Genomic DNA, 12,824 nt, shown 5'->3' on the forward strand with positions numbered 1-12,824 from the left:
CTAAATTTAAATGAAAAAACAGGGGGCGTCCCGTCTGCACATTGGCCGGCCTAAAAGAGCACGGAGGTAAATGAGTGAATCTACATTCTAAATATGTCTATATACATCTATATGTGATAGTTTATTTGAAATCCCTAAAAAGACAAAAATTTAAAAACAAGGAGAATAATAAGCATAGGTTGAAGACGAACATTCGTGGGCTTGCTGCCTCTTGTTCGGCGTCGTCTCGCTAATGGTCAACAAAGAAACAGCCCAGAAATCAGCCGTGTTGCCCTACTCGCATCTGTGTGACTCCGAAATCACTAGTTGAGAAGTATTCATTGCAAAGATCACCCTAACCTTCTCAGATTGTGACAAATGGCGCGCTGCATGTGCATCACTTGTCGCAACCTGAGAGTTTTTTTTTTGTAGATCCGTTTATTTAAAATGTTTTATCTCTTAAATCATGCGTCCAAATCTTGAACCGCTTTCACCGCTGGATTCCTCACACCGAGATCTACAAAACTAAATGCCATGTTGATAGGTTTTGATGATCTTTTTCACAAAAAACCGGACAAAAAACCGTACGAAAAAACCGAATAGGGAGCAAGGGTTTTTTCCCTTTTCGAAAAAGGCACGCCCGTGCCTCTCACGAAATCACAACCGTGCTTCTCACGTAAGCAAAATCGTGATTCTCGCGGAAGAAAAAGAAAAGAGAAAATGTGTTTTTTTTCGTTTCCGAAGAGGCACGACCGTGACTCTCGTGAAAGCACAACCGTGCCTCTCGTGGAACCAAAACCGTGACTCTCGCGAAAGAACAAAAAAACAGAAAACACGTTTTTTCCGTTTCCGAGAGGCACGGTCGTGACTCTCGCGAAAGCACAACCGTGCCTCTCGCGGAAGCAAAACCGTGACTCTCGCAAAAGAAAAAGAAACAAAAGACGGGTTTTTTTTTTTCGTTTTCGAGAGGCACGGCCGTGACTCTCGCTAAAGCACAACTGTGACTCTCGGGAAAGGAAAAAAATTAGAAAACGCGTTTTTTTCGTTTCCGAGAGGCACGGCCATGATTCTCAAGAAAGTAAAACCGTGCCTCTCGCGGAAACAAGACCGTGACTCTCGCGAAAGGGAAAAGAAAAGAAAACACGTTTTTTCGCGCAAATTTTTTCTGAAATTTTTTTGATCAAAAAGCTAAGGAAGACCGGTGGAAAACGAAAAAGTCGGAAAAACCCGAAAACCCCATTTAAAAAGCCGAAAACACGTGCGGAAAAATAAAAAATAAACAAAATCCGGAGGGAGCCCCAGAGCGCGACACGTGGCAAATGGCTAAGAGCGCGCCAAGTGGCCCTGATTGTTGCAAGGTTCCCGAAAAAGCGCTTGTTAACTAATTGCCCTCGTGTGACTCTGGCCTCCTATCCGGTCTATCTTTAGCAGGCCCATCTGACTCGGCCAAGGAGGAAAATGAGTGGGAAACGCTATGGAAAAGGCAAAGTTCGGATGTTCTTGTGGCATTTGTCACAGCATTTAATTCCGACAAATGATGTCCCGGCGCACAGGCACATGGCAGATTCGAGCTCTTGCGGCATTTGCGGAGCACCGGACTCTTGGCGGCACTCGCTCGTAGACTGCACGATGTCGAGATGCATGTGGGTACTAGTGGATGAGGAACTGGGAGAGACAATTGTATCAACACAGCACAGAACCTAATGCGAAGCAATGGCTTTTCACACACATGCAATCACTTACTCATGAGCTTTTTGTGAAGCTTGTTGTGACACTATGAGCAATCTGGGCGGTTAGACCAAAAGCTATCCATGAAGGCGTGTTCAAAAGCCCTCATGCTATTTACTCTTTCGTGAATCGTTTCATCCAGGAGCTGGCTATGGTGAAAGAGGAAGCAAGTCCTGATGCTAATCGGGAGCCGGCTGCAAGGGGGCCGAACATACAGCGACCAAAAGCTTCACCAGCTGGTTACTGTAAAATCCATGTAGATGCCAGGGTGCGGTTTGGAAGAAGAGGAACAGCAGCGGCAGTGTGTCGGGACAGAGACGGTAACTACTTGGGTAGTTCAGCTCTAGTTATCAACGGTGTTTCTGATCCATCGACTCTTGAAGTCATCGCATGCAGAGAGGCGCTTGCCTTAGCAGCAGACTTACAGGTACAAGTAGAACAGCTTGTTATCTCATCAGATTCGAAACGAGCTGTTGGTGACATCAACAAGGGAGCTAGAGGAGACTACGGAGCCATTATCAAGAAGATAAAACTTAATGCGTCCTTACTTGTACTTTTATCTATGAACATCGTGAAGCACATAGTTTACCCAAATTCTCTCATAAAACGCCACGTGTGATATAGTCAACCCATGATCTAAATTGTATCCCACATTCTGTGGTTTTTGATGAATAAACTTTGATTAAACCCTAGAAAAAATCCAGTCTATCTTTAGCTCAAAAAATAAATCCGGTTTATCCAGCCGCCCTCTCAGACGCTTGGACCTCAGGATGCAAGCGGGCATCCCGCATAAGCCCGCAAAATCGACAGATCTGAAGTTCTGAACCGGAAAATTATAACAGACATGATATACTTTCACTTGGAAGCGGGTCGGATCGGGCGCCGCTCTGCATCCCATGTCACTGCCTCACCGCTCAGATGGTCCAAGGACTTCGTACTCCATCACCGGGCAGAGGCATCATGGCATGGTCCCGGCGTGCCGCACGGTGCCGACCTGACGCAACAAACGAGTCCCGAGGCCACCGTGGCAACCCTCGCCGTCGACACATCAGCCTGAGCCGCACTCGTGCCGAGCAGCCCGTGCGCGCACGCAAAACCACACGGAGCTACGTGTTGCCGCCTCAACACGACGCGTATGGCTGGCGCCATGCATGACCCGAAGCTCGGTGCTCGGGTTAAAACGCCGCGCGCACACCCTCCGCCTCCATCGCTCGCTCGCTCGCTCGCTTCTAGGACGTCGTCAAGAAACTCGCGGGGCAAGATGGGAGAAGAGTGCAAGGGCGCGGGGGCGGACGTGAACGCCGGCGTCGACCCGGCGGCGATCGAGAAGCTGTACGAGGACGTGCCGCCGATGCCGCTGATGGCGCTGAACCACATCTCGCGCCTCTGCAAGTCCGTCGACGCCTCCGTCCGGTTCTACGTCAAGGCGCTCGGCTTCGTCCTCATCCACCGCCCTCCCGCGCTCGACTTCTCCGGCGCCTGGTACGTGCACCATGACGTGTTAACTGCTAAGAAAATACGTACGTAAGAGAAAATGGCTTCTTGCATGGCATGGCGCCGTGATGTTTGAAACTTTGTGCGTCACGTAAACGTTGGTGTTTGATCAGGCTGTTCAACTACGGCATCGGGATCCATCTCGTCCAGAGAGACGACGCGCGACGGGCCGCCGACGTCAACCCCGGCGAGCTCGACCCCATGGACAACCACATCTCGTTCCAGGTAATTATACTATGTATGTTTGCTAAGGTTCAGAGTCACGTCAGTTGCGCAGCATGCGGTGAATAGTAATTAAGCTTTTGGATCGTCTTGGTGTGCAGTGCGAGGACATGGGCGCGATGGAGAGGAGGCTGAAAGAGATGGGGATCAGGTACGTGAAGAGGACTATCAACGAGGAGGAGGGTTCGCCGATCGACCAGCTCTTCTTCAAGGACCCCGATGGCTTCATGATCGAGATCTGCAACTGCGAGAACCTCGAGCTCGTCCCCGCCGGCGCGCTCGGCCGCCTCAGGCTGCCGCGCGACCGCCACAACCCGCCGCTCCGGATGGACGGCGCCGACGAGTAGCACCAAGCCAGACGTAGCACGGGGCTTGCGCGCGCGTGCGTAGCTAAGCAAGTTAGCTAGTGGTAGTGGTGTAACGAACTGCTGTTGCGTTTAAATTTTGGCTAGTGCCAAGTTTCTCTTTACTCTATGTTGCGCCGTGTGTGCTTCCCAATCAGCTGGTAGCTGCACCCTGATTTTTTGCTGGCCAGTGTTTGGTTCCGCTTAGCACAAAAAAAATATCATGCTTTTCCGTGAAAAAAATAAAAAATAAAAATATTATGCTACGAGAGCTTTCACAGTGCTCCAGGAAAAAATTCTGCTCTCTGGTTATTTTACTTTAGGATCACGAAGAAATTACTTGCTCTATGGTTTGCGTTCACCCACTAAAATCTCAGACAAATCTTTGCATTTACAATGACTAAATTGACCATCTTGTGACATGACATATCATTTTCTTTTTATGTTTTGAAATCGTGCCAATAAGATCTATCCAACATGTGTTTTGGGGTTAGAGATAGAATGCATGACAGAAATTATTTCATCTTGATGTAGTACACAATCTGAGATGAACGATTTACTTGCTCTGCGGCATATCAAAAACCAAAATATCAAAATAGACACTAAGGTGAAAAGAACAATCAAGACACTAAGATTGCTGCCAAAATAATTACAAAGAAAATCATAGATGTAACAATAACCTTGCAATCCCCACATCTTGGCATGAAGATCATTAGATATTCAGAACAAAATTCTAGCCAAAGCCACATACGAAAAGTATGGTATGCAAAAAAATTGTTAGGGCATGACCAATTGTAACCTTCATGAGCAAACCAAGATGTGGAGGAACTTAAGAAAACAAATAAAAATGTAAATACAAAAAGACCAAAGCAGGAGAAGAGCATAATTAAATAAATTGTTGTAGCATCACAGAAATTTCCCGGCATGGATAAGAATAGTCGGAATGTATGGACCCAATTTATCAAAGGCATGTCATAGGAATTAGCCTAAGACTATTCATAATGAGTAACACTAGTGTGACACTAATCTATGTTATTATTTTTAAGATAGTGTCATATGTGATCGTATTAATTAGCTCGTCTCATTTTATCTTCAAAAGTGCTATGTGACGGTAACATATTTATGTTACTACAAACACCTTTCTCCTCATTGACTACCCGCTACATAAGCAAATTTATTCATTATGTTATTTCTAAGTTACTTCTACTATGATCAGACTCTTACTCTTACTATGATCCGTCTAGAGTCCGATTCTTTGGGATTATCATCATCTGGCATTGGGAGTACTATCTTCGTCCTGATTTATTGATCATCATTGTAATTTGTGTTAAATTTTGATCAAAGATTTAACTGACAAAATATTAGTGCATGTCAATAAAAACTATATCGTTGGATTCATATTTAAACATAGTTTTCAATGATACAATTTTTTTATGACATGCATGAACATTTTGTTAGTTAAATTTATGATCAAATTTTACACAGAATACAATGAAGACCAATAAACCAAAACGGGGTAGTACAACTTATTGACATGTAAATCTAGCCTTTCAGTTGCTGCATCAGATATGTTCATTTTATGTTTGTTGTCAAAACAGATGACGTCTTTGAAAAAGTGTGATTCCGCATTACATGCATAGTCCTTTCATCAACAATAGGTAGCTCCAAAGAGGCAAAGATTTTTTTTCTTGATTTAGTGGGCATAACACATGGTTTTTGTCTAAAAAGGAAGCACATGTGTACATACATTAATCTTCAAAATAAGGGTCAAACTAGCAATAGATTGCATCTATAAGCAGCACTGGCCCCAACACTGGTCCATAAAGCACGACGCTTGAACAACAACAACATTGCATGAGCAGTGACTGGGATGCCAAGGGGGCAAAGCGCAAAGTACAAATGTTGGGGGAGGTAGCTAATGAGAATATTTCCTTCTAATTATGTCCCTCTAAAAAATATTCGTTAAGTGATTTTGTCCTGGGCTGGGGAGGGAGGGGGCATGGGCCCCTCAGATATACACATAGCTCCTTTCAACGGTACTATGGAATTTACACGTGAAAATCAAAGGAGACTGAAGCATATTGACATGAATGTACTATGCGTATGTGACTCACTATGCGGGTTGAAGGTGAGCATCCTCTCAAAGAAGCTCCCAAGGTAGGAAAAGATCTTTTCTTAATTTACTGGGCAAAACATGTGGTTTTTCTAAAAACAAAAGGGAGCACATGTCTACATACTATAATCTTAGAAATAGGGTCAAAGTTGCAGCAAATTGCATCTATAGCCAACACACTGGCTCCAACACTGGTTGTACAAAGTCAGTCAACAAAACACGACGCTCGAGAAATAACAACATTGTGTGCAGTGCGCAGTGCTTGAGCTTGACCGGTATGTCAAGGGGCAAAAGGCAAAGAATGAAGGTTGGGGCGGGAGGGGGTGCTAGGTAATAAGAATATTTTATTCTAACTATGTCCCTTCAATTTTTTTCCTTTAGCGATTGGTCCTAGGCTGGGGGAGGGGGCACGAACCCCATTATACACACACATAGATCTGCCCCTGGCAGTGCGGTACTACAAAAATTACACGCGAAGATCAAAGAAGATTGGCACAAACGTACAAGGCACATGTGATCCTCTGCAACGGGTTGAAGGTGAGAATCCTCTCGAGGAGGTCAAGTGCGGCGGACTGCACCTTCGAGAATCGTCTCATGAAAGGAACTAGAGCACATTCGAGAATTGTCCCATGAAGGGAACTAGAGCAGGTGCCTCATGTACCGCCTAGCGTCCGAATGAAGCGCATGTCATCGTGGTCCCTCCTTGGGAAGAGAGTGTCGTGGTTGATAAGCTCCACAGAGATGCAGCCAATGAATCAAATGTTGATGGTACCAGAGTAGTTGGTGGAGTTGAGCGGAAGCACCGGGGCCGGTACCACCAGGTAACCATGTACTCCATCATCATGTCAGTCTTCGACGATAGCCGCGCAAGACCAAAGTGGTAGATCTTGAGGTCGCAGTTAGCGTTCAGAGGCAGTAACTCGACAGAACGTGAGATTTACCTCAGAACTCCTTGGTTACCGGCTCTTGCAATGACGACATCAAAGAATGAATACGGCCATGGATTGCAATCTTACATGTTGCAACTTCCAAGTATCTTCTTTGCGTATGCCTCATAGCATAGTGTGAACCCCTCGGGTTTTTTTTATACCTCGGTCCCACTGTAATAACTCAATAGCATTAGATCACTCATCTTGAATAGGTTCTTCATTTGTAGTTTGAATCTTGCAATCGCCTCTTCATATGCGCATGCTATCAATATATGTCAACTAAGAGATGATCCATATCTTTACTTTGCTTATGCTTGAGTGGACTTTTCTCAAACCTGGGAGAAATCAATCTACGGTCATGCTTGATGTTCCGTTCCTGATGGCCTTGTCGTAACCCGCACAATGACTTGTGTAGCTTCATAAACTTCTACTCTTGTCCTTTTAACACCCCATTCAAAACGTATTTTACATCCATGTGATGTAGCCCCTAAAATTCTTGATCCTTGAGGGCGATAAATAATCTCATTGTTTCAATCCTTGCAATTGGAGTGAACAATTCTTGAAAGTACACACGTTCTTGCATGTATCCTTTAGCCACGAGCATTGGCTCATAGCATGACACAAACACTCATCCATATTTGCATCTTCAAATTTTATCGGTCCTCAATGTTTGGCATACATCGTTTTCATCCTTGCCTTATCTTCACCAGATTTATCGTCCGAGTGAGTCCTTTGGATAGAGATCCAACACGTGTTGCAAGCCTACTAGTGTGGGTGGTTGTTCCGTTGCCTCTAGTGCAACCGAATATGATACCCCTAGAATTATCAAATTCCCTATCTCTAGCAATACATGGTTGCTTCTGAATCAACATTCACCTTGTGGAGGCGTTGCTCATCCATCGGTTTAGCTACAAGGTTAGTGGAAGCAAGAAAGTAGGAACCATTAGTGGGAACAAGAAGCGCTGGGTAAATTATGTGTGTGTGTCGATTATGTATTGATCACTCCCGTATGATCATATAAAAAAACCTCACTTACATGAGGTGACGTGGAGCAATATGAGAGGGTGGTGTTGGAATAGCTGTTGTGATAATCATGTTGATATTGATGACTGAAAAGAAAGGAAGAAAATGAAAAAAATGATATGTTTTTATCACAAAAGGAAAATAAATAATTGGTGAGATGGCATGTGCGTGCTGAGAAAAAATAAAAGTGTTGAAGTACTAGATTATTTTAGGAAAATAGAAACCGACAAACCCTCCCCGGGAGGGCAACCCTGGCAAACGTTTTATCGACCATAGCACGGATCTTGGAGCAGACCCCTGGCCATATAGGATTGTTGAAGTCGTTCGCTGTCAGCTAATTCCCGACGAACGCTCTTTGTTTTTTTTTTCAAAAAATGTGTAGCCAATATTTACACGTTGTGCCATTAGACTAAGTGGGGGGGGGGGGGGGGGGGGGGTTGTGAACATATGGGACAGACACTAGTACATGTTTTTAAAGTTAACTTTGATTCTTCATTTTAAAAATCCCGAAAATCTGAATTTTTACATTTTTGAAAGAACAAAAATTCCTATTTTAGAGGGTACTTTTTTTTAACTTGCCATGTGCATTTTTATAGGTACCATGGTGTTTTTATTATTTTTTATTATTGTAGATATCATGTCACTTTTATTATAGGTCACGTGGTACTTCTTCATTATTTTGAGACTGTCATTTTCCTTACCTGTGGACATGGCATTTTTATTATTAGGAGGATGGCAGTTTGATTATTTAACAGAATGGCATTTTTCTTATATAGAGCATGTCATTTTTCATTATAGTTGACATGCTATTTTTATTATTAGGAGGATGGCAGTTTAATTATTAAAAGGATGTAGTTTTATTATATAGAGCATGACATTTTTCAATTGTTGACATGGTATTTTTATTATCAGTTGGATACCATTTTTTATTTCTTTACTGGCATGGCCAAAAAACTTACATCGAAATGACATTTTTTAATAAGAAATGCATTTATTTTTTCATGGCATTTTTGTTAAGAGCATGGCATTGTTTATTTTTAATGGCATGGCAGTTTTATGAGAAATGCATTGTTTTTAATGTTGAAGGGATGATTTTTTTTATGGCATTCCAGTTTATTTTTGGTGCTTATCCAGATAAAACATTTTATCTAGAGGATGACAGTTTTATAAAGTAGCACGCCAATTTACAAACTTTCAGAGCATCGTGTTATATAAATTTGTGCTTTTTTTGCTCACGGCATGTTTTATCTAGAGGATGGTGGCATCCCTCCTCTAAAGCTGCTTCCTTCCTTCAAGCAATGCATCCGCGAACCAATACATAGTACACGATGTAGTAAATCAATTAAATAATGCAATCCGGGTTAAAGAAATGAAATGGTTGTTGCCTTCTCGTACAAGAATGATTTCTTTTACGAGCGCTAAAGGGACGAGCTAGATACCTTTTCTATATGACAAGCGCTAGAGAATAGAAATATCATACTTTTTGCGTTGGATCATCCGATGAAGTGGATGCATAAGTTTATGACATTTTTCTTATCTAGAGGACGGCAGTTTTAAAGTTTAGCATGGCAAGAAAAAAATATAGATTACTCAGCCTATTTTTGTTTTAAAATATAACGTCGCAGTTAGAAAATTTAACGGGGCCTCTTGGGTTAGTCGAGAGTCGCCCTGGCGAACGACCGGAACGGTCGCCGGGACGTCCCTGGTGATCAGTTTCTATCGCCCAACCCTTCTCCCTGGCGATCGAACGCGAGGTACTAGAGTCCTCATTTTAGGCACATCCATCACACCTTTTTATATGCATGATGGCATTTCTTTCGTAATTAGCGAGAAAGTTTGAGGACAAAGTTTTGAGGAAAGCGAGAGTAGTGGGTGAACCCCAGCTCGGTTCACCCCGATACACCCACGCGAGTAGCAAAACATTTAAAAAAAATTCTAAAACTTTGTGAGAATAATTATGGACAAATGTTATAGATGCTTGCAAAGTTTGGTGATTAGATAACATTCGAGAAGTTTTGTACAAAAAAGAACAAGATTACTCAAAATATATGTGTGTTGTTTGAGCAGAAATTGTAAAAATAAAGTGCATATCTCACCAGATGTCATCTGACCATCAACTTTGCAAGCATCTATAACATTCGTTCATAATCATTTCTATATATATTTTTTTCAGGTTTTTTTGAAACATTTTGTTATGTTTTTTGTGAGGGCGTAACGAAAGCACACGCCGAGCTCGGTGTAAGAACCACTCTCGGAAACGGAACGGCTGGAAATCGAGTTCCGTATATAGATAGATAGATGTTTCCTTACAGAAAAGAACTCGGCCTCAACTCAGAAAAAAAAGAGAACGCGGCCTATATATAGACTAGTAGAACGCCCGTGCGTTGCTACAGGCTACAATGCATATAAATGATTCAAATAAATAATTAAGATTGTCTCTAAAGTTCAACCTCATTTCGCCCTCTTCTCTGGGCTGTTTAGACATCAAACGGGTGTTCAACGCTCTTCCCAAAATCAAGGGGGGCAAGGCGTGCGCCGCCCATGACACCTCCCAAATTGAATGTCTTGCATTATCACCAAGCAAAAATTTGATGTTTGTTGTTGGGCATGCAACTCATACACCACCGTGTCCGTTATTAACTTTTAAAGCAACCAACCAATGCATTTACCCTTCTATTCTAACCAAAAAAATTGCATGACTTGATGAAAAAGAATATGAACCACCCGCTCATGCAATTTACGGCAAAGCCATCTCTAATGAAATGCAATTTGTCACATTTTCTAAAGTATGGGAATTATTTCGCTTAGACAACCATAACTGAACAGACAAGCCCAATTCCCATCCCGCTCACTCTGAACCCTTACTCTTATCACAATATCCACTAACTCGTGTTCTAAGTGAGCTAGTGATCAACACCACAATAGCAAGCCATCAGCAAAAAACAAGGGCGACAACCGCCTTCCTATCTTAGTGATAGTACCTCCTGGTTCCATACTGGACCCACCCTTCATCCCGGGCTATAGCACGTCGTCGTCACACTCATACATTGCTATGTAAAAATAAAGCTATGAACAGAAATTTTCACCCAAAGCACTTAAGCGATAAACCTAAAACTACTTTTAGGTCACCAAATTTACCAATTATATGCTCCAATAAACCAAATGAAAGAGAGGGCATATCAAGTTGGAACCTTGAATACAAATTTATTCTCCTCACTTTCTATCTAATATACCAAAAACTGCTTTTAGGTTACCAAATTTACCAATTTTATGATCCAATAAACCAAATGAATGAGAGGGCATATCAAGTTGGAACCTTGAGTTTCCCTTCAACAAAAGTTGGAGCCGTGAGCTAAGGCCCTGTTTGGTTCCAAATAAGTCACCAACTTATAAGTCGAAAAGTGTAAAAAGTGATTTATTTTGCCAAACGGACCAAACTTATAAGTCACCCCAACTTATAAGTCATAAGTTGCTTCACCCCAACTTAAAACTTATAAGTCACCCCCTTTTGCATGGGTCCCACCACCTTTACATAAAAAAACAAGGTGAGAAGATGTGCTCAGGTGACTTATAAGTCAGATGGCAACCAAACAGGTGTGACTTATAAGTCACTGGTTTTAAGTCACCTGACTTATAAGTCAGGTGACTTATTGGAACCAAACAAGCCCTAAATACGAGAACCTAAATAGATAACATTCGAGATGTTTGAGGTACTGGGAAAACCATCTAAAACCTAATAAAAAAGTCTAGCTGAAATATAAATATTTGATTATATTGCATGGATAAACCAGCATTGCCACCGGAGAAAACAATTATTGACACCAAATTGTTCTAATCAAGAATGTGTCTTGAACTTGACAGAATTGGTTTTCATGCATAGTGGCAAGTTTTCACTCTCACCCGCTTCTTATTGGAGCAAAAGGCCACAGCCCAGTTCCTCCTGAAAAATGAGACCAAGGTGTGGCATTGATACGTTTTATAGCCCCAAACATTCGAGATGACAACGACATCATCGCCGAAGCACACCAACAGGGCAACAACGAGATGTGCAAGAACTAAAAATAAAGTGCTAAAAGCATGGTTTACTAAGGATAACCGTTCATATACTGAAACATAGCTAAACAACAAGTAAATTCAAAACATGCTACCCCCGTGCTAGGAAAGAACTTCAGCATACAGAAATTTTATGCATGGAGCTTCAAGCTTCATAAAGCCAGCCGACGTGTTCTTTAGTTCTGCACCGGTTCATTGCCACCTTGGAATGGTAGCTTCCATCATCTTCCCTGCCACGAAGACCCGAAATTGGTCCAACTCTAGAGTGATGTCATGAACATAGCAACCGGTCCTTCTAATTCATACCTCTTGGCATAAAAACAAAATGGATTATCTCACTCAACTCCTAGAGGGATTCGAGTCATCATTGAAATCTGGAGGAAGAAGAAGATCGTAGACCAGCAGTCTGAGAAAGGAAATGGTCATGAGAAGAACAATAAAGATACTATTGTCACCTAAGCCGATTACATATTGGGGTAAAAAACCTGATTGGACGAAACATATAATTTTGTTAGGTTGGAAATCAGAAACATTGTGTCAATTTATGAAGGCCACAGAAAACATACTTGCTGATTCATTCGACAACATGAGAGCTCAAACTAAGTTGAAGTGGCTTCCTTTTAAAAAAATCCAGTATTGATCATGAATTGTTCAGCAAAAATGAGAGTGCATGAATATACATTACTACAGTATATTATATATGCAACTTGTAATTCTCGTAAGTGAGAAAATACATCGCTTGCAAGAATGTGCTTACCTAACTTGATCTCAGCTATTTTCATATGAACTTTACAAATTTTACATACTGTGTTACATATGTCTTTCTGTTCTCAGGTTTTTAACTGAAAAAACATGATACTATGCAATTTGTCCTCACCCCGCCGGTGGGTCAGCGGTATAGTTATGGCTCACCCTTGGTGTGCTTCGGCGATGATCACC

The 12,824-nt window shown here is 42.2% G+C and overlaps 1 protein-coding gene across 1 annotated transcript; it reads left to right on the forward strand.

Annotated features, from left to right (window-relative positions):
• The first annotated feature begins 2,842 nt into the window (after positions 1-2,842).
• Positions 2,843-4,033, forward strand: LOC125541087 (glyoxylase I 4-like). Its single transcript, XM_048704573.2, has 3 exons — positions 2,843-3,189; positions 3,315-3,426; positions 3,525-4,033. The coding sequence occupies exons 1-3, from the start codon at positions 2,843-2,845 to the stop codon at positions 3,768-3,770; spliced, it is 705 nt and encodes a 234-aa protein (XP_048560530.2). The 3' UTR covers positions 3,771-4,033.
• Positions 4,034-12,824: the final 8,791 nt, after the last annotated feature.

Source organism: Triticum urartu, chromosome 2A (genome assembly GCF_056163025.1).
Source record: "Triticum urartu cultivar PI428250 chromosome 2A, HENAU_Tu73, whole genome shotgun sequence".
In the NCBI taxonomy this organism is placed as follows: Eukaryota; Viridiplantae; Streptophyta; class Magnoliopsida; order Poales; family Poaceae; genus Triticum; species Triticum urartu.

What these genes read in the sequence shown, in the direction of transcription:
- LOC125541087 (XM_048704573.2), top strand. Translation starts at nt 2,843, where the DNA reads ATGGCTGGCGCCATGCATGACCCGAAGCTCGGTGCTCGGGTTAAAACG. An exon ending in CTCGACTTCTCCGGCGCCTG is followed by an intron (nt 3,190 to 3,314) that starts GTACGTGCACCA and finishes GTGTTTGATCAG; the next exon opens with GCTGTTCAACTACGGCATCG. An exon ending in ACAACCACATCTCGTTCCAG is followed by an intron (nt 3,427 to 3,524) that starts GTAATTATACTA and finishes CTTGGTGTGCAG; the next exon opens with TGCGAGGACATGGGCGCGAT.